The 26,090-nt window shown below is 49.5% G+C and overlaps 1 protein-coding gene across 2 annotated transcripts in view; it reads left to right on the top strand.

Annotated features, from left to right (window-relative positions):
- Positions 1-1,157: 1,157 nt before the first annotated feature.
- poli (polymerase (DNA directed) iota) overlaps positions 1,158-26,090 on the top strand; it is a 90,644-nt gene continuing 65,711 nt past the window's right edge. For both annotated transcript variants that reach the window (XM_038790523.1, XM_038790524.1), the window contains exon 1: positions 1,158-1,471. In XM_038790523.1, the coding sequence (XP_038646451.1) occupies positions 1,189-1,471 (283 nt within the window). In that variant the 5' untranslated portion in view covers positions 1,158-1,188. The remainder of the gene's footprint in view (positions 1,472-26,090) is intronic.

A 26,090-nucleotide genomic window follows, 5' to 3' on the forward strand; every position in this document is an offset into this window, starting at 1 on the left:
AACTGGACCAGGTCAAGTAGAAAAGTGTCAACTGGAGGCCGCAACTATTCCAAAATAGAAATGAGACGCTTTCTTAGGGACAGTATACCTCATCTGGCACCTTCAGCAGTTTCGCTGAAAAGTCATTTACAGCAGCGAGCAGACCAGGTAAAGAAATTAAATGAAATCCAAATGTGATTAAAGCACGTCAATTAATGAAAGTGTTTTAATAATAAATTGACCCTGTTATTTCTTAAAAGAACAAACGCAAGACTATGTATCTTACTGAAAAAAAACCCCGAAACCATCCAAACACACACTTCTCCGAATAGCAACCAACAGTGGGAACTTTTGACGGGGCTGTTGCTCACTGTACAGGCGCCGCCTGATCCACTGAATGAATGGCTGCCGCATTTTCTGCTTGGCCTGACTTCAATCAACCGCCCCATTGACAAGAGATCTGATGGGTCTATAAATTCCTCTGGTGCACTGCCAAAGGGCCTGGGGAGGGATGGGAATGACAGTGCCATCCCCACGCCAGCCTGTGTGACGAATTAAAAGTTTTGAGTTGCGAACACACGACAGGAAACAATTGCTGTTGTGGAAACAATTCTTCTGCCGCGGTTAGTTTGCTGCTGCACTTTACCACAGGTTTATTTTTTTTTATATATCGCGCGCCTGTTCCGAGAACTGGATTATTTCCAGGAAACAGCCCAGCCTCTTGAATCAAGGAGACCAATAATCAAACTTTAAAGAGGAGTGGCCGTCTTTTCATTAGTTGGCACTTTCTAATTTAGTCACCCTGGGCTGGGGTGGAGGGCAACATTCACTGGTTGTCACCCAGAGGCGTGTTTGATGTGACCTGCAGTCCCGGTGTGGAATACTTACTGCTGGTGTGAAAGGAACTCAAATCACAATTTAAAATGAAAACACTTTTTTATCCTGTGGTGGTGGGATATATGGATATATGGATGGATGGATGGGGGATTGGGGGGGGGGGCAATTGCAGGTGCAATTTTGTGCATCGGGAGATGGGGTTTTATTGCTTTATTTATTTTATCGAGGCGCCCTTTAAATCCCAATCCCGACGGTGGATCGAATTCCCCCCACCTCAGCGGGTTTGCTGAAGTCGTGCTCCCCCCCCCCCCCAAAGGTCTGCCCTGTGAGTCGGCCACCGTTACAGCTGGTGGGCAGTATGCGGCGGTCTAAATGATACAAACCCCCATGGGTTTTTTGGGGGGGGAGCATATTATATATTTTTTTGGTTGTCCACCCGGTGCGGTTTTGCTAGTTGATTGGTGGCGGATCTTTTGCCATGTCTCCGGCTCTCCGCTCCTGATGGAGTTGAATGAGTGTGAGGCTGCCGCCGACCCGCTGTACAGTTTACAGGAAGAGGAGGAGGAGGATGAACGGGAATGGTGCTGCACGGTCGACTGCATCGACAGCAGCCCTCCAACTCCTGCCGCTACCACTGCCGGCGGTGAATTGGCAGGTAGGGGAAAGTAGTAGGGGGGGGGGGGGGGGGCTGAAAGGCGGCAATCGTCCATCGAGCTGTCAAGCTAGCAGGCAGCTTCTCGCCAGTCCGTGGCATTTGGGTTATATCACCTTTCAACCAAGTGTCAAACCAAATAAGGGGCGAGATTCACAGGGTGGGTTCACGGCTTTTGAGTTCAGGCATTTGCACTAACCGCTGGCAACTTTTGCAACAGCACTTTATAAGGCAAGCGGCCTTGTATCAAAACACGGAAATATCTGCAGAAAATGAACGGGCATCAAGCTTTCACCCACAAAAGGAAACTTTGGATATCCATTTTTTTTTAAAGTTTCTGATTACGCCCCCACTAAACTTGGTAGGTGGTAGCTTTAATCCCATGTCCTTGATCAATTTGCACAAAAAACTGTGCAAGTAAATAGGCCTGTCCATTATTGAGCAGGATAGCAGGAAGGAAATGGTTGATTTATTGATAAAGTTTTGCATCTCTGGCAGGGCATTTCAGGAATTGCTGCTTGAAAGTTTATAAGGTGTACGGATTCAGCTTCCACTTTATTATTCCAGCTATAATGATGGACCACATATACCAAGGCCCCGAGGTGCTTGATATTGCCACCAACCAGCCTTTTACATTCATGGCCAGTGGCACTCCTGCCCTCGAGGAGCTTCAAAGGCCATTATCCTTGGTTCCTTCAGCAACTCCGCTGCCTCATTAATATTACAGGAGGGCTGACAATGTTCAGGCGTGTACCATGTGGTGCCCTAGCAAGGCAGCAGCAACAGAGTAATTCAAAACCCAAATATTCTGGAATTTCTTTCAAAGTCCTGTGCTGCATTCGTCAGCACGTCACTGCAAAGTTAACAGACAAATAACCCAATATTTTACTATTTAAAAAAAAAATGCCATTTCATACCCTAGTCCAGGACTGTGTTAAGGTTTGATGTATCTTAGGTACTTAAAATGTATGTTTTTTGTATGACCACATGCCACTTTGCTAACATAGCCGCTCTCTCATTGGTGCCACACCTCTTTAACTACTGCTGGGAACTGCAGCATATACTCTAAAGGTTGGGCACCCAACATTATGGGTAGGATTCTCTAATCCACGGCAGAGTGTCCACGTCGTCGTAAACACCATCGCGTTTTACAACGGCATGAACGGGCTGACCCGCTGACTAATTCTGGCCCTACAGTGGGCCAGCACGGCACTGGAGGGGTTCACGCCACTCTAGCTGCTGATCCTGGCGCGAACAGGGCACCGCACGATCGGTGCATGCGCAGTAGCCCCGGCGCCAACGCGCACATGCACAGTGGCTTCCTCCAATGTGCGAGCCCTGACGCAACATGGCGCAGGGCTACAGGGGCCGGCGCGTAGGAAAGGAGACCCCCAGCCAGAGGCTGGCCCGCCACATCGGAGCCCCCCCCCGGGTCGGACCCCCCTCCCGCCCCACACAGGCTGCCCCCCCCCCCCTCCCCGATCCTTCCATACTGAGGTCCAGCTGGCTGAGAGCAGATGTGAACGGCGCCGGCAGGACTCAGTGTTTTCACGACGGCTGCTCGGCCTCCGACCGGCGCCTCGCCAACCATGCTGGCGCCAATGCCGCCATTGCCGGCGTCGGGGCAGTGTGGCGTGATTCGCGCCGGTCGCGGAGATTGTCCGGCCCGGCCCCGGGCTGAGAGAATCCCGTCCAATATTTTTCAGACAGAGCTGAACATAACAGATAGAAATGATAAGCCAACAAGGCTACTGTGATATTGGGCCTGGCATTTGAATATGTGGTTGACTTTTGACTGTGCCCTGAAATGACCTAACAAACCACTTCGTTCAGAGGCAATTAGGTATGGGCAACACATGCTAGCTTTGCCAGCGATGCCCACATCCTGTGAATGAATAAATAACAAAAAACCTGTCTGGCTGCAAGTGATTTATGAAATACATAGAAATCATAGAATCCCTACAGTGCAGAAGGAAGCCATTCGAAGGCCCATCTAGTCTGAACCTACCATCCGAAAGAGCACACTACCTAGGACTACTACCATACCCTATCCCCATAGCCCCACCTAACCTTCACATCTTTGGGCACTAAGGGACATTTAGCATGGCCAACCCACCTAACCTACACATCTTTAGACTGTGGGAGGAAACCCACACAGACACGGGGAGAATCTGCAAACTCCACACAGACAGTCAACCAAGACCGGAATTGAACCTGGGCCCTTGGTGTTGTGAGGCAGCAGGGCTAACCACTGCCTTGTCGAGCCCTAGCAAGGCAGCAGCACTGGAGTAATTAAAAGCCCAAATATTACTAACAAAGATGATAGACAAAATTCTTACTACATTGGATCGGATTATTTTTAAATCACTGTACTGCTGCTCACTATTCCTTTCACCCCTGCTGTCCTCCTTTGTGCATTACAAAGGTGACGCATAATTTTTTAAAACTTCATTAGGTGTAAAACATTTTGAGATGTCCAGTGATTGTGAAACAAGACTTTTGTTTTTGTACTTTTGTAATCCTATGTGATGCTTTGTGTTGTCTGGCAACTTGACTAGGTGCATTGCAGCACAAGTCTATCTCTTCCTTATGGGATATCTGCAGCAACATCCTTTTGCAGCAGAGGTCACTGGACAACCATCAATGATGGGAGCCCTGCTTTTTGTGCTGCCTCTATTGAAGATAATGAGGACAACGATAATGCCCATTTTAATTAGCCGGGTTACGCAGTACCTCTGCAGGTTCAGTAATATGCCATTTAACACGCCATTTACCAACTGAGCTGTCAAAGGTGTCTTTTCTCCTTTTACATTTTATTGACTTATCTGAAGAACTGGCTTCTTTAAGAAACTGGTTCAAAATCCTGGTACTGCCTTCCCAAAACCCCTGTGGGTGTACATAGGTGCCAGGGACTGCTGCAGTTCAAGAGGGCAGCTCACCATGACCTTTTCAAGGGCTATGAGGGATGGACAATAAATGCTGGCCACATCCCATAAATGATTTTTTTTAAAGTACTGAACTTGCAGACAAAGCCATTTTTGCATTGTTTTTATTGTTGCAAAGCCAAAAAGAAGGAGACCATTAAGGTTAAAAAGATGACAAGGTAACTGAGGAAAATGTGGCTTTTATAGTTGTGCGCACTGTCACAATTCGAATTTCTAAATAGTTTTGTTAATTTTAAGATCCATCTATTGGATGTGTGTAGTTGGTTTGGCTTTGTGAATCTGTTGCCTTAATCTCTCTCGGTTGAGGTGCAATTCACATTCTGTAAATGTGGCTGCAGATTGCACTATGTGAATACTAGGTTTCACAGACAACTCAGCCATCCATTTGAGCAGTAATTCTAGCTGATCTCTTCACGCTTTTCAATTGCAAAGTGTTAATCTTACCAGATGCACTTCCTGATAGCTATCTATATAGTTTGTAGTCTGTTGATTGCAGCAGATTGTCAGTTTATCTGGCTGGAGATAATTTAAGGAGACCAACCCCCATTTCTTTGAACCTCTTGTGAAGTATTTATCAACATTATGCTTTCTTTTGTCTGAGTTAATCTTCACATCAAAGAATGTTAACAGACATCTTTTAAACAGGTTTCTGAGGTGGTGAATCCTGAGACTATCAGGTCCGTTGATTGACAGCTGGGTGGTCAGAAGTACTATTATAACCCGCATGGGACCTACGGGGCAGAAACAATTAGTTTGCCCATGAGCCTTGTTGAGTACAAGCTTCCCCACTGAGGGGTGGGAAGCTCATGGACATGCTAATTATAACCTGTGATAGAAAAGGCGGGCAGGTTTGGAACCGACAGCTCGGACCCGGCTGGGATCTGAAGAGTAATACATATTATTGCTTTGTAATAAAACTAGTTTCTCGTTATCCACTCGGCTCGGACTCATCTCTGGTCACTAAAAGTACAATGAGCAATTTTACCCTACCTGCTCAGAAGATGCGCAGTTAAAATTGATTTAGCCCCCGACATCCTGCCTCTTCAATTTTAACCTGTTCTTCTGAGTAGGTGGCAAGAAAACCCAGCTAGAGCCAGAGGAGTATTTGAGCGCATTTTGTTTTCATTTCTGGGATATTAGAGGTGCCGACACGATCAGCATTTTTGTTCACCTTAAGAAGGTGATAGTTGAATCACTGCAGTCCTGGTGGTGTAGGTAAACCCTCAGCACTGTTAGTGATGGAACTTCAGGGTTTTTACCCAGTGACAGTGAAGGAACGGCAAAACATTTCCAAGGCAGGATGCTGTGTGGCTTGATGGGGAACTTGCAGGTCATGGTGTTCCCATGTGTCTGTTGCCCTTGTATTTCTAGGTGGTAGTGGTGACTGTCTGGAAGACGATGTTGATGGAGCCTTGATGAACTGTTGTAGTGCATCTTGTAGATGGTATACACAGCTGTACGTCGAGGATGGAGGGTGTGAATGCTTATGGATAGGGTGTCAACTAAATGGGCTGCTTTGCACTGGATGGCGTTGAGCGTCTTGAGCGTATTTTGAGGTACACTCATCCAGGCAAGTGGAGAATATTCCATCACACTCCTGACTTGTGCCTTGTAGATGGTGGAAAGGCTTTGGGGAGTGAGGAGGTGACTTACTGCAGGATCCTCAGCCTTGGGCCTGCTCTTGTTACCCCAGTATTTACCGGCTGGTCGAGTTCAGTTTTTAATCAGTAAGAATATGCAGAATGTTGATGGTGAGGGATTCAGTGATAGTGATGCCATTAACTGCGAAGGGGAAATGGTTAGAATCTCTCTTGTTAGAGATGGTCATTGCCTGGCACTTGTGTGGCATGAATGTCACTTGCCACTTAGCAGCCCAAACCTGTGAATGTTGTCCAGGTCTTTTGTACGTAAGCATGGACTGTCTCAGTAGATGAGGGCCTCAGACATCATCAAGCCCTAACTGCATTTCGGACAGACAATTTCAGACAGACAGATGACCAACTGCATTGAGTCAAGCGTGGGTCTAAATTCCCAATGCCTCGCATGCTGATGAGACCTGGGTTGGTTTGATCTCACAAAAAAATTAACAAGGTACACCTTTGGTTTCTTATTCAGCTGAGTCTCCAGCTAAAATTGGACAGAGTGTGCATGCTATGTACCCAGCCCTACCCTAAACTCTTGATCAGGATCTTATGTATGTTACAGAACCCTGACGTGCACGTTAAAACAGCCTCCCACATGAACAGTTGTGCGTTTCAGCCATCCAATAGAGGTTATGGTCAGAAAGCCAGCACATACAGAGTGGTTATCTAATTATAACCAGCTACTGCCTTTTGTACGTCCTGTGGCCAGTGAGCGACACGCACAGTGGTTAGCACTGTTGCTTCACAGCACCAGGGACCTGGGTTCGATTGCCGGATTGAGTTACTGTCTGTGTGGAGTCGGCACGTACTCCCCATGCCTGTGTGGGTTTCCTCCGGGTGCTCCGGTTTCCTCCCACATGTCCCGAAAGACGTGCTTGTTCGATAAATTGGACATTCTGAATTCTCCCTCAGTGTACCCGAATATGCGCTGGAGTGTGACGACCAGGGGATTTTCACAGTTACTTCATTGCAGCGTTAATGTAAACCTACTTGTGACACTAATAAAGGTTATTATTACATTAAAATAGATCCCTGCTCCTTCACATGTGATACTAAAACTTTTCAGGAGACAAACTGTAAATGCTTCAGTGAGACAAGGTCAGAGACAAAGCATTCTTCTGGTTTGTTTAGTGCATAAGGAATAATGACTATGACAAAATCTCACGTTAAACAATTGACCTCGTTCACTTCCTGTGAACCAGAAAATATTTCACTTGCACAATCTCGTTTGCAGCTATTTAAACCAAGGACAACATTCTTCTTAAAAGTGATGCCCCTGGATCTTAACAGATTTTTTCTCATCAGTTGATTGATCATGATGAAGTTTTTTTTCCCCCTTTTATTACTTTTAAGCAAATAGGTTGGGGGCTTTAACTTCCTCGCCAATTAGCCTGTCCACAACACTGTCCACGTTCCACATTTGTTTCAGATACCCCATCCTGACCTCAAGAGCCTTCTTACTAATTATAATCTGTGTGAATGTTTCTCGGAAGTATGAAACACGATAATAAATTGCCTGTCACAATCTAAATTCTGGTGGGTTCATTTTTGTTTATGCAAATGGGCTAATGCCAACTTGAGCAGTGGGTAATAGGACACCTCCTGTAGTTCCTTACCCAAGATGGCAGGATGGAAGTGTGTACTTGCTTCCTGATGCTAGTTTAGCGACTTAAGGGGTCACATAGCTCCTGACCAAGGGTGCTATACTGTCTAATTTAATCCCCCCCCGCAACTTGTCTCTGGTTTTTGCAGAACTCATCTTCAATGCCTGGCCGTTCAGCATATAAAACTCTAGTTTATCCTGTCAGCTGTAGCATATGACCAATGACAGAATATTGACCCCGTGTGAATCCACTTTAAGTTAAAGACACAACCCTTAAGTGTAATTCACTGCCATAACCTTTCTGTGGAAATAAGATTTAAAATATGACCCTTCCAATTAGTCAGGACCATTCCAGTGTGATATTCAGATTCTGCCTGACTGTTATCTTGCCCTGTTCTGCACTTAGTGGCAGTAAAGGGCTATGTATTTCTTTTTTCAAATAAACCCATTTTATTCAGGCATTTGAAATTTTTTAACAACAATTTCGAAAGCAAACATAACAGAGTGAATAGTTACCCCCCCCAACCAACAACCATACCCAGCCAACATGGCTCACACACACAGTTCCCCAGACCTCCCTCCTCCACTCGCTGATCCCGCCTAATCTATCTCCCCCTACCACCTTCTCCCTCCCTTAACCCCCCTCCGTATCTGCTGACAGCTTAATTTTTTCCAAAGAAGTCGATAAACTGCTGCCACCTCTGGGCGAACCCGTATGTCGATCTTCTCAGAGCGAAATTAATCTTCTGAAGCCTGAGAAACCCGGCCATGTCACTAACCCGTACCCCCAATTTCGGGGGCTCCAAGTCCCTCCATGCCAATAACATCCATCTCTGGGCTACGAAGGAGGCAAAGGCCAGAACGTCGGCTTCTCTCGCCCCCGGATCTCCCGGGTCTTCTAACGCTCCAAAATCGGCACCTCTGGACCCTTGTCTTTAGTACCGTGGACATGACATCGGCAAATCCTTGCCAGAATCCCCTAAGTTTCGGACATGCCCAAAACATGTGGACATGATTTGCGGGCCCTCCCGCACACCGCCCACATCTATCCTCCACCCCTTCAAAAAACCTGCTCATACGGACCACAGTCATATGTGCCCGGTGGACCACCTTAAATAGTATCAGGCTGAGCCTGGCACACGAAGAGGACGTGTTGAATCTTCGCAGAGCATCCTCCCACAGACCCGCCTCTGGTTCCTTGCCCAACTCATCCTCCCATTTATGTTTTACCTCCCCTATCTGGGTTCCCTCCTACTCCATGAGCTCTTTATAAAATTCTGAGACGTTCCCATCCCCCACTCCCACTTTTTAAACTACCTTGTCCTGTATCCCCTGAGGTGGTAGAAGCGGAAAAGTCGAAACCTGCTTCCGTGCAAAGTCCTCACCTGCAGATTCCCACCTGGCAGTTCAAACTCCTCCTCCAGGTCCTCCAAGCACAGAAAGCTGCTGTCAATGAACAGGTCCCCTATCCGCTCAATTCCAGTTCGCTGCCCCCTCCAAAACCTCCCCATCTAGCATCCCCGGCACAAACTGGTGGTTACCACAAATTGGAGCCCATACCGATGCTCCCTCCACTCCCATGTGTTTCCGCCACTGTCCCCACACCCTCAAAGCTGCCACCACCACCGGGCTTGTGGAGTACTGAGTCAGCGAGAACGGCCGAGGTGCCCCCAAACACTTGCCCTTACATGATGCCACCTCCACCCGCTCCCACACCAGCCCCTCCCCCACTACATACTTCCTGATCAGAGCTGTATTTGCCGCCCAATAATAGTTCCTAAAATTTGGCAGGGCCAACCCCCTCCCCATCAGCCGCGATCCAGCAGCACCTTTTTTACTCGCAGGGTTTTGCCCGTCCACATAAACCCAGAGATCATCGCATTGACCCTCTTTAAAAAGGCTTTTGGAATGAAAATAGGGAGACACTGGAATATGAACAAAAATCTCGGGATCTTTACGGTCTGTATCCTTCCCGCCAGTGACAACGGGAGCATATTCCACCTTTGAAAGTCCTCCTTCATCTGCTCCACAAACCGAGCCAAATTAAATTTGTGTAGCTGCTCCCACCCCCTCGCCATCTGGATTCCCAGATACCGAAAACTCCCTCCCACCACCATGAACGGCATCCCCCCCAATCTCCTCACCTGCCCCCTCGCCTGGATCATAAAGACCTCACTCGTACCCATATTCAATTTATATCCCGCGAACCGGCCAAATCCCCCTAGGATCCTCATAATCTCTCCAATCCCCCCCCCCAGCGGGTTAGAAATATACAGGAGTAGGTCGTCCATGTGTAGTGAGACCCTGTGCTCCACACCCCCACCACTCCCGCACCCCCCTGCCAGTTCTTCGACGCTCTCAGAGCCATCGCCAGTGGCTCTATAGCCAAGGAAAACAGCAATTGGGATAGTGGACATCACTCGTCCCCGGAGCTGCCTAGCATATTCTGAGCTCACTCGGCTCGTCCGCACGCTCGCCACCAGTGCCTGGTACAGCAGACAGACCCAGTCTACAAAACCTTGCGCAAACCCGAACTGCCCCAGGACCTCCTACAGGTGTTCCCACTTCGCCTCGTCAAAGGCCTACTCCACATCCATGGCGACCACTACCTCCACCTTCATACCCTCGGAGGGCATCATGATCACATTTAAGAGCCTTCTGACATTAGCATTTAACTGCCTTCTTTTTACAAACCCCGTCTGGTCCTGCCCTATCACCCCTGTCATTCTCTATTCTCGAGGCCAAGATCTTAGCCAGCAACTTGGCGTCCACGTTCAGAAGGGAGATTAGTCTGTATGACCCACATTGTTCTGGGTCCTTCTCCCGCTTCAGAATCAGGGAAATCAAAGCCTGTTACATAGTTGGGGGAAGAATCCCTCGCTCACTTGCCTCATTGAACGCCCTCACCAGCAATGGCCCCAGCACCCCGGAAAACTTCTTGTAAATTTCCATTGGGTACCCGTCCGGCCCCAGGGCCTTGCCCGACTGCATAACGTCCAATCCTTCCACTACTTCAAACAGCCCAATCGGGGCCCTAGGCCCTCCACCAACTCTTCCTCCACTCTCGGAAACTCGAGTACTTCCAAAAACCGCCTCATCCCCTCCACCCCAGCTGGGGGTTCCGAATTGTACAGCCTACTATAGAATTCCCTGAACACTCCGTTCACCCCTGCTGGGTCCAAGATCATGTTCCCCCCTCTATCCTTCACTCTACCTATCTCCCCGCCCGCCTTCCGTTTCCTAAGCTGGTGTGCTAACATCCTGCTGGCCTCCACCCCATATTCATACACTGCCCCTCTCGCTTTTCTCAACTGCCCCACCGCCTTCCCTGTAGATAACAGACCAAACTCCATCTGCAACTTCTGCCACTCCTTCAACAGCCCCGCCTCCGGGACCTCCGAGTACCTCCTGTCTACCTGAAGAATCCCCCTCACCAGCCTGTCCATCTCTGCCCGATCCACCTTCCCCCTATGCACCCATATCGGAATAAACTCCCCCCAACGACTGCCTTCAATGCCTCCCATACCATTGTTGCCGAAACCTCCCCTGTGTAATTTATTTCCACATAGTTCCGGAGAGCCTCCCTCACCTGCACACACACCTGCTCCTCCGCTAACAGTCCCATATGTAATCTCCAGTGCAGGCGCTGGCCCCCCTCCTTACTCACCCGTAAATCCACCCACTGTGGGGCATGGTCCGACTACAATCGCCGAGTACTTGGCGTCCACCACACCTGCCAGCAAAGCCCTGTCTAAAACAAAAAAATTGATCCGGGAGTACACTTTGTGTACATGGGAAAAAAAGGAAACTCCTTCGATCTCGGCCGCCCATACCTCCACGGATCCACCACTCCCATCTGTTCCATAAACCCCTTTAACTCCTTCACAGCTGCTGACACCCTCCTGTCCTTGAGCTCAACCTATCCAGCCTTGGATCCAAAACAGTATTGTAGTACACCCCCATAATCAGCCGATGCGAGTCCAGATCAGGATTCTTCCCCAGTACCCACCTCATGAACTCCACATCGTCCCAGTTCAGTGCATAAATGTTCACTAATACCACCGGCATCCCCTCTAGCATCCCATCAGTATAAAGTACCTACTCCCCGAGTCTGCCACTATGCTTCCCACTTCAAATGACACCCGCTTATTTATCAGAATTGCTATCCCCCTTGTTTGAGAGTCTAGTTCCGAATGGAATATCTGCCCAACCCACCCCTTCCTCAGCCTAGTCTGATCCACTACCCTCAGGTGTGTCTCTGTAGCAATGCCAAGTCCGCCTTTAAACTCTTCCGATGCGCGAACACGCAGGCCCTCTTGACCGGCCCATTCAGCTCTCTCACGTTTCATGTGATCAGCCGGTCGGGAAGCTCACCCTTCTTTTGGCCAGCTTCGCACCCAGGTTCTGGTAGATACACAGCTCGCTACCTTCCCATGTGCAGCACCTCGGCTGCCTGACCCACCTCAGAATCCGTTCCTTATCTAGGAACCGGTGCATTCGCACCACCATCCCCCTTGGTGGCTCGTTTCTCTACGGCCATATGCGCCCTGTCCACTTCCAAGGGCTGAGCAAACGCTTCTTCGTCCCGCAACTCCTCAAACATATGTGCCATATATGCACTGGCATCCACTCCCTCGTTGCCCTCCAGCAGGCCGATGATCCTTAAATTCTGCATGCGCAATCTCTTCTCTAGATCCTCTACTTTGTCCTGCAGCCTCTTCTGATGATCTCTCATCCAGCCCCATCTCCGCCGCCATCGCTGCAAGCTGCTCATCATGCTCGCCCACCGCCTCCTCCACCTTCTGGATCACCTGGTCCTGGGCATCTAACCTCAGTACCATGCGGTTGATCCCCGCATGGAACAGTGTACCCGAACAGTCGCCGTAGTGTTGCGACTAGGGGATTTCCACGGTAACTTCATTGCAGTGTTAATGTAAGTCTACCTGTGACACTAATAAAGATTATTATTATTGTGGCCTGCAAGCTGTCTGATTCTATAGTCATCACAGTTATTCCCATTTTCCTTCTTCTGTTTTTCTTTCCTTAATGTGACCCTTCGAAGTGCGGAGCACGACAAAGAAAAGTGGCTGTTGTTTTGGCCGACTGCAGTTGTTCATTACTCCACTCGCCAGTCCCTTATCTGCATTCACAACTCTGACATTCATTTCAGCAAGTTTAAAAATTTTCTCTTGATGATTTGACAGTTGAACTCAAGAAGTGAGTAATGTAAAAAATAGTTTTTGCAGAATTGCCTCAGCCGTTGCTGAAAGCCCTCAGAGATTTGAATCAGCCTGGGAATCTGATTCACCACTGAATACAACACTTGTTTGTCACTGCAAAAAGAAAAACCCTCAAAAATGTTTTTATTTCTCAGAATTGCCAATTTGTTTACCCCTGGAGTCAATGCCATCTCAACCGTGGAAACAGCACTTTCAATCCAGTTCAGTCAGATTGTGATTCATTATGGTGTCGGTCTGTTCGTTCTGAAAGAGATTTCTTTTTCTCTGCATCCATTTTTTTTTTACTTTTGAAGGCATACACTCCCCATACAACGTTACAGCTTCATAAGTGTCAGCTGCCCTCCAGAACCTCATTCAAGACAGTGAGCATCAGTCGATTTATTTAACTGTGATAGGGTGGAAGACCCTGGTCATGTCCTCGCCCAGTGTTCACATACACAGGCCTAGACCTTGACTTTGTGCGACAGTGTAGAACAGGTGATAGCAAGTCGGCAGTCCGTTTTACTTCCCTGCTCATTTTTATCTCCATTGACTTCAATCTACTGTCACACAAAGTCAAAGTTCTTGTCAGCCCATCATTCGTCATATCTGGTCACTCGGCCGCTGCAACTTTGGCACCTTTTTCTGTCAAGCTTAGACAAAGATTGCTGAGGACAATTGTGAGGCCCACTTGCCCACATGGCTGAGATCGGCTAACTCAGCACAGACCAGAAATTGAATCTGTGACCGTTCTGGTCGCTGAGCAATGCATTCACCAAGCGAGTGCTCTGAGATTAAATACTGCATGTAAATCAATAGCTCAATATCTGTAGTATTCAACATTATAGTCCTGGGTATAAAATTTTAACAATAGGAAGCACAAACTGACACTGTTTCATAAGGGTTATCAAAGGTACCACTAACCTTGAATTAAGTGAATGTGGGGTGAGCATAAGTTAGTTAGGACAGTGGTACACTTGGGCTGTGCTGGATGGTACTGCTCCCTGATAATTGGTTTAATGTAGTTTATCTGGGTGGAGGTCTTGTGGTGCAGTGGGTAGCACCCCTGCCTCTGAGCCTGAAGCTCCAGGTTTGAGTCCTACTCCAGGACCTGATGACCACAGAAGGTGCATGCATAACATGGCCTAACATCTCGCTTATCAACCTGTAAATCATTCCAATAAGCCTATGGCAAGTGGTAAGAGCAGGGAGATCTCCAGGTCAGCCATGCCTTATGAAGACCGGCCCTCCTCATGCATATAGCCTCTGCTGAAGGTCTCGCGACCTGCCATGGAAACACGTGCTTCATCAGACTTATGTGTCACCAAGCATGAGAGAGAACCAAGGAAGGAAGGAAGTTTATTGAAGTACATTAAGTGGGTAATTCTGAATTGCAGTGCTACTGATCTGAACTGTGGTTGGGCGCAAAGTAGAGAATTGTTCCATTTTTCCCCTCAAGTGAGCACATTCACACATGAATATTCATCTCTAAACTCATGGCGGTGCTATTGCAATTAAAGTATCAAAGAGACTGCAGTGTATCACACAAGGATAGTTTTCAGAACAACAATTTGTATTTCCTTGGCACATTGATGCAGTAAAAGGTCCCTTCACCAAACAAGATTTGACACCTAGGCACATAATCAGATATTTAGATAGGTAGGTTTTAACAAATTCCTTAATGGAGAGAGACAGATAGAGAAGCTGAAAGACTTAGGGCAGGAGTGGGCAAACTACGGCCCGCCAAAGGTCTTTATGCGGCCCACCAAGTCATTTTTTAAAAAAAATTTTTAAAAAATTTTCTTTTTAAGGTTAATGGGGGGGGGGGGGGGGGGGGGGGTGCTGTTGGGTTACTTACTGGTATAGGGTGGAAACGTTGACTTGAGTAGGGTGATCATTGCTCGGCACAACATCGAGGGCCGAAGGGCCCGTTCTGTGCTGTACTGTTCTATGTTCTATGTTCTACATGAGGCGCCCAGAATCATAACCGGGTGAAGTAATTATTTTACTTAATATACTATGCGGCCCTTTAAAATTGTGAATTTCTGAATGTGGCCCTTGCACGGAAAAGTTTGCCCACCCCTAACTTAGGGGGACGTTTCAGAGGTTAGGACACAGGCAGCTGAAGGAGAGATTAAAGTTGGGGATGCACAAGAGGCCAGAATTGACGGAATGCCAACATTGTGTAGAGCGCAGGGCTGGAGGAGATTAGGGAGATATTGGGATGACATGGTAGCACAGTGGTTAGCACCGTTGCTTCACAGCTTCAGGTTCGGTTCCTGCTTGGGTCACTGTCTGTGCAGAGTCTGCACGTTCTCCCCGTGTCTGCGTGGGTTTCCTCCGGGTGCTCCAGTTTCCTCCCATTGGTCCCGAAAAACGTGCTTGTTTGGTGAATTGGACATTCTGAATTCTCCTTCAGTGTACCCGAACAGCCACAGTAATGTGGCGACTAGGGACTTTTCACAGTAACTTAATTGCAGTGTTGTGACACTAATAAAGATTATTATTATTTAAGGGTGAACAAGTGGAAGAATTAGAAAATAAACATAAGGACTGGGATTCTGCATTACCCGCCACCAGTGGCAGAGTTCCTGATACAGCGGAGAATCTCATATAGTGCAAAAAATGGGATCGGTGCCCAGCAGTCAGGGTCTTTGATGGGGGGGAGTCTCTTGTGGGGTCTCTGGTGGGAGGATCTGATGGGTGTTTCTGAGTCAATATAAGCCAGCGAGCCCATGGGTGAACGGGGTTTGGTGTGAATGACGATAGAGTTTTGGGTGAATTCAGGTTTATGATGGGTGGAAGATGGAAGGCTGAACACAAGTGTGTTAAAATTGAGGGTTTCAGCAGCAAATATGTTGAGGCAGTGGCAGAGACAGGCAATTTATGGAGATGGAAATAAGTGGTTTTGTCAATTGAACGGCTATGTGGTAGATAGCTCATCTTAAGGTCAAATAGGATGACAAGTTTGTTAATGGTCTCTGTGGTATTTTTAAAGGATACCACAAAGGAAAGGTATTCGCTGGACAGGCTGTGAGGATAGGCTGGCCTGATTGCCTCCGCAAACAGCCGATGACATCACCGTACATCACGTGATCAGACTCTTAAAATGACCTTGTTCCAACTCGGAACAAATGTGAATGCACAACACTTTTCCTCCCCCTTTAGATTAGAGGTTCCTGCAATGAAACACAATATAACATTAACAAACAAAATTTACAGTATGAACAATTAAAAAACACAACAGTCAATACGTTACGGAGGACGTTGGTTTCTGTGTGATTGTCAGCGAGCGTCTGATGTCTGCTTTTTTGTGCTGACTGCAACATCTGGTGTTTTTAGCTTAGTTCAGGTGTCATCCATAGTTGTCTCAACTGGAGTTAACAAAGTGTTCGGTGGCTGACTCGATGTTGAAGTGTCCTCAACTGGGGTTCTGTCTTCCACAGTTGTTTCTGGTATTGTCAGGTTCTCAGGAATGTTGAGATCTTCACTTGGCACAGTTTGTGGAAGACTCTCGGTTGACTCTGTCTCTTTCAAACTATTTCTAGTTGCTAAAAGTTGATCAGTTTGACTCCTCCACACTACATCGTCCCTAGTTTGAACGGTGTAGGGGTCTGTGCCAAGATATTGACAAGTAGCCACTTCTCACTGGTGGTATCGTTCATTGCCAAAGCTTCCTGACCTTTCTGAAAAATGCAGCTTTTAACCCTGTTCTCGGACGTAAAACCTGACTTTGCTGTTTCCCCTCAATAATTTTTCTTGTGACTTCCGGTGTGCACCATGGAGTGAGTGGTCACACACACGGCAGCTCCTGCCTAAGGTTACAGAAAAGAGCTCTTTTTTAAGCAATATGGGGTGGAACTTTTATGAAAAAGCATAGGTGAATGTTGGAGAAGTACTTTCCCCCAGGAATGGTATGTTTCTTGGTTTCCAGACCCACGGAAACAGTGAAGGATTTGGCTGCAGCTGCAGCAGTGGGACAAAAGCCTTTTCCAGCATGCAGGCGGGGGAAGGGCGAGTTTAAAGGCTTCAAGCTGACCTGAGGGCCTTTATGAAAGCTGAATTCTAGCAGCAGAGAGAACAACTGGGAAAAGATCTCACCAAGGGCTCTTTTAAGGGCCCGCAACGGCGCTGATTTGATTTTTCCCCGGGTGGGAATGCAGCCTTTGTGCATGCCGGCCGGTGGATGGGCTGGACTAGAAGTGGAGCGACCAGAAAATTAACTTTGCAGCAGAAGAAGGTGCGAGGCAAAAAGGACAAGATGGCGGCGGGCGGGGAACCGGCAGCGTGGCAGTAGTGGGCGAGGGAGCAGCAGGAGCTGCTGCTGCGCTCCTTCCAGGAACTAAAAGCTGAGATCCTGGAGCCGTTGAGGGCATCGCTGGACAGGCTCGGGGCGATTCAGACTGCGAGCCTGACTCAGACGGCTCAGGCGGCGGAGATTCGGGAGCTGCAGCAAAAGGCTTCGGAGAACGAGGACAAACTCCTCGGCCTGACGGTGAAGGTGGAGTCGCACGAGGCGCTTCACAAGAAATGATTGGCAAGGATGGAGGAGATGGAGAACCGCTCCTGCCGGAAGAATCTGCGGATTTTGGGGCTGGAAGGTTTGGATTTGGGGCCTACGTGGTCCTGATGTTGAACTCGCTGATGGGCGTGGGGTCGTTCCGGGGACCCCTGGAGCTGGAGCGTGCCCATCGGGTGCGGCTGCGGAAGCCCGGGCCGAACGAGCCACCCAGGGCGGTGCTGGTCCGATTTCAATGCTTGGTCGATCGTGAGTGTGTGCTTCGTTGGGCGAAGAGGGAGAGGAGTAGTAAGTGGGAGAATACGGAGATCAGGATTTACCAGGACTGGAGTGCGGAGGTGGCAAAGAGAAGGGCTGGGTTTAACCGGGCGAAGGCAGTGCTCCACAAGAAGGGGGTCAAGTTTGGTCTGTTACAGCCGGCACGCCTGTGGGTCACTTATAAAGACCGCCAACTTTATTTTGACTCCCTGGAGGAGGCCTGGACTTTTGTCCAGGCAGAGAAGCTGGACTTGAACTGAGGACTGGGGGCTGGGGAACGTTGTACGCGGCCTGGAGGCTTTGTCCTCCTTGATAACCTTTCGCTCTTTTTAGTTCTATTGGACGATGTTTTTTTTTTGCTGTCTTGCCTTTTCTTTTCTGCTTTTCGGGACTGTTATCTGTTTACTTGGGTGTTTTATCATATCATATTGGGATTTTTATTATTTCGCTGGTTGCGGGTTTGGGTGGGGTTCGTGGCCCTGTTGGGTCATGTGCCTGTCTTCCCGCGTTTTGGGTCGGGGGGGGCGGGGCTTGGGATGGGGGGCACGGGTCTCTCTCCCGCGCTGGAGAAGCAGGGGCGGGGTCGGCATTGGAGGAATGGTTGGGGGACACTTGGGGTGGCGGGAGCAGCCGGGGTCAGCACGAGTTGGCTGACTTACGGAAGTACAATGACCGGAGTTACGCAGCTAGGGGGGGCCCTAGCTTAGGGGGAGGGGGAAGAGGAGGGGGATACCAGGTTGCTGCTGGAATGGCCAAGAAGGAGCTGGAGCGTGTAGAGGGGGCGGGATGGGGGTCTGTCGCTGTGGGGAACGGGCTGAGCGGGGGGCACGGGCACGTGGCGGATTATGGAAGGGTGATGGCTAGTCGACAGGGGGAGGGGGGCAGGTGGCCCTCCGATACGGCTAATCACCTGGAATGTGAGGGGACTGAATGGCCCGGTCGAACGGTCCCACGTGTTCGTGCACCTGAGGGGGCTGAAGGCGGACGTGGCTGTGCTTCAGGAGACGCACCTGAAGGTGGTGGATCAGGTTAGGTTGAGGAAGGGGTGAGTGGGCCAAGTGTTTCATTCGGGGCTGGATGCAAAAAACTGGGGGGTGGTGATCCTGGTGGGGAAGAGGGTGTCGTTTGAGGCGACGAGTGTGGTGGCAGACAGCGGCGAGAGGTACGTGATGGTGAGCGGCAAGCTGCAAGGGGAGCGGGTGGTGCTGGTCAATGTATACGTCCCGAATTGGGATGATGCGGGTTTCATGCGGCGCATGTTGGGCCGGATTCCGGATTTGGACGTGGGGGGCCTGATAATGGGGGGGGGGATTTTAACACGGTGCTGGATCCGCCACTGGATCAGTCCAGTTCCAGGATGGGTAGGAGGCCTGCGGCGGCTAAGGTGCTGAAGGGGTTTATGGACCAGATGGGAGGGGTGGATCCTTGGGAGGTTCGCGAGGCCGAGGGCCAGGGAATTTTCATACTTCTCCCATGTGCATAAGGCCTACTCCCGGATCGATTTCTTTGTTTTGAGTAGGGCGCTGATTGCGGGGGTAGTAGACGCTGAGTACTCGGCGATAGCCATTTCTGACCATGCCCCGCATTGGGTGGACCTCGAGCTGGGGAGGAGAGGGACCAGTGCCCATTGTGGCGCTTGGAGGTGGGGCTGCTGGCGGACGAGGATGTGAGGGGGTGGGTTCGAGGATGCATCGAGAGGTACCTGGAGGCTAACGATAATGGGGAGGTCCGAGTGGGGACGGTCTGGGTGGCGCTGAAGGCGGTGATTCGGGGGGAGTTGATCTCCATTCAGGCCCACAGGGAGAGAGGGGAGCAGAGAGAAAGGGAGAGATTGGTGAGGGTGGACAGGAGGTACGCGGAGGCCCCGGAGGAGGGATTGCTGAGGGAGCGGCGCAGCCTTCGGGCTGAGTTCGACTTGTTGACCACCAGAAAGGCGGAGGCTCAATGGAGAATGGCTCAGGGTGCGGTGTTCGAGTATGGGGAGAAGGCGAGCAGGGTGCTGGCACACCAGCTCCGTAAGCGGGATGCGGCTAGGGAGATTGGTGGAGTTAAGGACCGGGGAGGAAATATGGTGCGGAGGGGGGTAGACATTAATGGGATAGAACACAGAACAGTACAGCACAGAACAGGCCCTTCGGCCCTCAATGTTGTGCCGAGCCATGATCACCCTATCAAACCCACGCATCCACCCCATACCCGCAACCCAACAACCCCCCCCCTTAACCTTACTTTTATTAGGACACTACGGGCAATTTAGCATGGCCAATCCACCTAACCCGCACATCTTTGGACTGTGGGAGGAAACCGGAGCACCCGGAGGAAACCCACGCACACACGGGGAGGACGTGCAGACTCCACACAGACAATGACCCAGTCGGGAATCGAACCTGGGACCCTGGAGCTGTGAAGCATTTATGCTAACCACCATGCTACCCTGCTGCCCCTGCCACCCTGCTGCCCCTTCAAGGATCTTCAAGGACTTTTATGAGAGACTATATCGGTCCGAACCTCCGGCGGAAAAGGGGGGGATGGGGCGCTTTTTGGACCGGCTGAGATTCGCGAGGGTGGAGGAGGGACGGGTGGAGGGACTGGCTGCGCCAGTTGAGCTTGAGGAGCTGGTTAAAGGGATAGGGAACATGCAGTTGGGGAAGGCGCCGGGGCCGGATGGGTTCCCGGTTGAATTTTATAAGGCGTATGCAGACCTGCTGGGCCCCCTGTTGGTTAGGACCTTCAACGAGGCGAGGGAGGGGGGGCTTTGCCCCTGACGATGTCTCGGGCGCTGATCTCCTTGATCCTTAAGCGAGACAAGGATCCCCTGCAGTGTGGGTCACACAGGCCGATCTCACTCCTGAATGTGGACGCCAAGCTGTTGGCAAAGATCTTAGCCACGAGGATAGAAGATTGTGTGCCGCAGGTTATCCATGAGGATCAAACGGGGTTTGTGAAGGGGAGGCAGCTGAACACTAATATATGGAGGCTCTTGAACGTTATTATGATGCCGGCGGTGGAAGGGGAGGCGGAGATAGTGGTGGCACTAGATGCGGAGAAGGCCTTTGATAGGGTCGCGTGGGGGTACTTGTGGGAGGTGCTGGAAAGGTTCGGGTTTGGGGAGGGGTTTGGCAGTTGGGTGAGGCTGTTGTATGAGGCCCCGATGGCGAGTGTGGCCACGAATAAGAGGAGGTCGGAGTATTTTCGACTATACCGAGGGACGAGGCAGGGGTGTCCCCTGTCCCCCCTACTTTTTGCGCTGGCAATTGAACCCCTGGCTATGGCGCTGAGGGAGTCGGGGGATTGGAGGGGGCTGGTCTGGGGTGGGGAGGAGCACCGAGTGTCGCTCTATGCGGACGACCTATTGTTGTATGTGGCGGACCCGGTGGGGGGAATGCCGGCGGTGATGGGGACTCTCCGGGAATTTGGGGATTTCTCAGGGTATACCGGGCAGCACGGTAGCATTGTGGATAACATAATTGCTTCACAGCTCCAGGGTCCCAGGCTCGATTCCGGCTTGGGTCACTGTCTGTGCGGAGTCTGCATATCCTCCCCGTGTGTGCGTGGATTTCCTCCGGGTGCTCCGGTTTCCTCCCACAGTCCAAAGATGTGCAGGTTAGGTGCATTGGCCATGATAAATTGCCCTTGGTGTCCAAAATTGCCCTTAGTGTTAGGTGTGATTATTGGGTTATGGGGATAGGGTGGAGGTGTTGACCTTGGGTAGGGTGCTCTTTCCAAGAGCCGTTGCAGACTCGATGGGCCGAATGGCCTCCTGCACTGTAAATTCTATGACTATAAGCTTAACTTTGGGAAAAGCGAGCTGTTTGTTGTACACCCGGGGGACCAGGAAGGGGGGGGGGGGGGGGGGGGGGGGGGGGGGATTAGGAGGCTCCCACTGAAAAGGGCGGAGGGGAGCTTCAGGTACTGGTTCAGGTGGCCAGGAGCTGGGGGGCCTTGCATAAGTTAAACCTCGCAAGGCTGGTGGAGCAAATGGAGGAGGAGTTTAAGAGGTGGGACATGCTGCCACTGTCTTTGGTGGGTCGGGTGCAGTCAGTCAAGATGACGGTGCTCCCGAGGTTTCTGTTCCTGTTCCAGTGCCTCCCCATCCTTATCCCAAGGGCCTTTTTCAGGCGGGTTAACAGGAGCATTACGGGGTTTGTGTGGGCACACGGGACTCCAAGGGTGAGACAGGTGTTCTTGGAGTGGGGCAGGGATAGGGGGGCCTGGCGTTGCCCAACCTCTGTGGGTATTATTGGGCTGCCAACGCAGCGATGGTGGGTAATGGACGTGGAGGGGGCGGCATGGAAGAGGATGGAGATGGCATCCTGTGTGGGCACGAGCCTGGACGCGCTGGTAACGGCGCCGCTGCTGTTCCCTCCAACGAGGTATACCACGAGCCCGGTGGTGGCAGCTACCCTCAAGATTTGAGGGCAATGGGGGCGGCACAGGATGGAGGTGGGGGCATCGATGGGGTCCCCGATACGGGGGAACCACCGGTTTGTTCCGGGGAGAATTGATGGCGGGTTCCTGAGTTGGCACAGGGCAGGTGTCAGGAGGCCGGGGGACCTGTTCATAGACGGGATGTTTGCGAGCTTGGGTGAGCTGGAGGGGAAGTTTGGGCTCCCCCCGGGGAGCACCTATAGGTACATGCAAGTAAGGCGTTTGTCAGGCGGCAGGTGGCGGGGTTCCCTCTGCTGCCGCCGCGTGGGGTTCAGGAAAGGGTGCTCTCGGGGGTATGGGGTGGAGAGGGGAGGATCTCGGAAGTGTACCAGGTGAAGCAGGAGGTAGACGAGGCCTCGGTGGAGGAGCTGAAAGATAAATGGGAGGAGGAGCTGGGTGAGGAGATTGAGGAGGGGACGTGGGCGGATGCCCTAGAAAGGGTGAACTCCTCCTCTTCGTGTGCGAGGCTTAGCCTCATACAGTTTAAGGTGCTGCATAGGGTTCATATGACCGGGACAAGGATGAGCCGGTTTTTTTGGGACCGAGGACAGGTGTATTAGGTGCTCAGGGAGCCCAGCAAACCATGTCCACATGTTCTGGTTATGCCCAGCGCTGGGGGAGTTTTGGAAGGGTGTAGCAAGGACGGTATCGAGGGTGGTAGGATCTAGGTCAGGGTCAATCCAGGCTGGGGACTCGCAATATTTGAGGTTGCAGTGGAGCCGGGAGTGCAGGAGGCGAAAGAGGCCGGTGTTCTGGCCTTTGCGTCCCTAGTAGCCCGTCGGAGGATTCTTCTTCAGTGGAAGGATGCGAGGCCCCCAAGCGTGGAGGCCTGGGTCAACGATATGGCGGGGTTTATTAAATTGGAGAGGGTGAAATTTGCCCTAAGGGGGTCAGTGCAGGGGTTTTTCAGGAGATGGCAACCATTCCTAGATCTCCCGGCAGAACGGTAAAGTCAAAAGGTCAGCAGCAGCAGCAACCGGGGGGGGGGTGGGGGTTGTCTCTTTGTTTTTGTTTTGGGTTGAATATCTGTTTTTTGCCAACGACAAAATTGTTTCTCTTTTGTATTTACCGGGGGGTGGGGGGGGGGGGGGGGTGGGGGGGGGGGGGGGGGGGGGTCTGTTCTTTTTGTCCTTAGAATTTTCTGTTCTTGTTTTCTTTTTTGTGAAAATGTGAAAATTTGAATAAAAATTATTTTAAAAACAAAATAAATAATTTTTCTTGTCTTGGGCGGCTTCAACAAATCAATATGAATCAATATGAATATTGCCGGAGAACTTTGGGTTGGTGAATATGCTGTATTCTTGTATGTTATCAGGAAGTGCACAATGATCCTTGCTCCGGAGTTACCTTCAATGAATGCTTCATTGTCTGAACAAAACTTTCAGCCAACCCATTTGTGGCAGGATGATAAGGGGTGGATCAGATATGTGTTGGATTGCATTCTCCTTTAGATAATTTGTACATTCTTGTAAAGTGGACTGTGGCCCATTGTCACTAATAAGTTATTCAGGGGAACTGAATCTCACCCAGTCTTTCTATTATTCTCTCAGAGGACGTATCTCATAGTGCCAACTTCAGGCCATTTCAAGTGCACGTCCACCACAATGAAAAACATTCATCCTTCGAGGGGTCCGGCATAATCAATATGGACTCTTTGTCATGGCCCTTCTGGCCATTCCCATGGGTGCAATGGCACTAGTGGCAGCAGGTTTCGAAGCTTTGCACAAGCCAAACACATGTCAGACTTCTCCTTGGTTTCGCTATTGAGCTCTGGCCACTTAAAATAGCTTCTGGCTATCTCCTTCATCTTTACTATCCCACAATGACCTTCATGAATTTGGTTTCGGACATGTTTCCTTAGAAATTGCAGAATGATGACCCTCATTTCCCAGAAGGGACAACCAGCCTGTATGGATAGTTCAAGTCTTCAGGTAACATATGGCTTTAACTCTGGGTTTTCTCTCGTGGTCCTGTCACAAAGAACCATGTCCATAATGTCTGACAATAGTAGACTATCTCTGGTTTACTTCTTAACTTGTCCTGCAGTTACAGGAGTGTTATCAACTTCTCTGAAATAGAAAATATTAGCACTCAAACGATTCATTGATGACTCAGTAGGTAAAGTTGTTCTGGTTAATCCATCGGCGTCCCCATGGAGATTTCATTGATGATATTTTATCGTGTATGTATGTGCTGATAACAGCAATGCCCATTTCTGTATCCGGCTCGCTGTTAGAATCGGAGAATTTACAGTGCAGAAGGAAGCCATTTGCCCATCGAGTTTGCCCTGCCCCTCAGAAAGAGCACCCCACCTAAACCCACGCCTCCACCCTATCCCCGTAACCCAGTAATCCGAGCTAACCTTTAACACTAAGGGGAAATTTTGCATGGCCAATCCACCTAATCTGCACATCTTTGGAGATGGAATACCCGGGTATGGCCCAAGTATTGTTGTCAGTGGTCAGTGATCCGGTAGTAAGGTATTGGTAAATATTTGATTACAAAAATTATGCCTAGAAATTCCTTCTCTATCTGTGCATAGTTTAGTTCTGCTTTGTTCAAAGATCTTGATGCAAACTCCATTTGCTCCTCTTCACCATTGGGAATTAGGTGAGAAACCACTGCTCCCACCCCAAAAGGTGATGCGTAGCATGCCATTTGCAAGGGTAACTTCAGATCAAAGTGGGTCAGGACTTCTGACTTTAGACGTGCCTCTTTAGCTTGTACGAAGACCTTCTTGCACTGATCCACCCATTTCCAATAAGTTGTGTAAAGACTGAAAATAGTTGCTAGATTACGGATAAAACTTTTATAATATTTTAATAAGCCCAAAAATAATCAAAGATGATTTATGTTTTGAGGTGCAGGTGCCTCAGTTATGGCTTTTACTTTTGAAGATGATTTGTGCAGTCCCTTTGCATCTATGACGTGCCCCAGGTATTCAATAGAAGATTTGAAGAATTCACATTTATCCTTCCATACTCATAGCCCACAATCTTCTAGACTCTGGAATGGAACACCTACATTTTTAAAATACTCCTCTTCATTCCTTCCAGTGACGAAGTATCGTCTAAGTAGCGTTGGACTCTTTCTAGTATTCTTAGAATTTGACCCACGCATGTTGGAACAAAGCAGGTGCGTACATGATGTTAAATCGATGTCTTTTATATCTGAATTGCCCTTTGTGTGTTACGAATGTCAAATGTTGTTATGAATCTTCACCCATATCCAGATTGACTAAGGAGGTAAGCTTGACTACGGTCAACTTTACTGAAATGCTCCAGCCAACCCAACCAATAAATCATCAATTAAAGGCAGGAGGTACTGCTCTGCACACAATACCTGATTGACAGTGACTATAAAATCATCACATACGTATACCAAACCATCTTTCTTCATCAAGGGTACTAACAGTGTAACCCAATCACTAACATTAACAGGTTTGAGGATCCCCGTCTTGACCAGCCTCTCTAATTTTGCCTCAAACTTAGGCCAGATGGCATATGGCACTGACCTAGTCTTTCAGCATCTTTCGCTTTTGTCCCTAATCCTTTGCTTGACTGAAATCTCTTTCATGCTTCTCAGCTCTCCATTAAAGACAATGGCATGTTTCTTTAAAATCTTCGGTAGACCTGCTTTGGAATCCAACATGAAACTCACCTCCGCCCAGTTTGACTTTATTCTCTCCAGCCAATTTCTCACCATTAGGGCTGGATAATTCTTTTCTTTTATGGAAACTGAACCTCTTGGCGAAGACGAGAAGTGGCCCTGCAATATCTTCACAATCTCACCATAGGCTTTTGAACCTGGTATTTCTGGCTGCAACAGACTTCGCAACAAATGTCCCCCCCCCCCCCCCAATCCCCAAGAAGAGACAATCCTGATTGTCCTCAGGAAAGTTGGGACTACAACATCTGCTGCAATTTTATTCGTTGGACAAAATAATTAAATCTTTCAGGATATGAGCTCCACCGCGTTCATGTGATACGGCATCAAACATTCCTGCC

Source organism: Scyliorhinus canicula, chromosome 3 (assembly GCF_902713615.1).
Source record: "Scyliorhinus canicula chromosome 3, sScyCan1.1, whole genome shotgun sequence".
NCBI classification, from domain to species: Eukaryota; Metazoa; Chordata; class Chondrichthyes; order Carcharhiniformes; family Scyliorhinidae; genus Scyliorhinus; species Scyliorhinus canicula.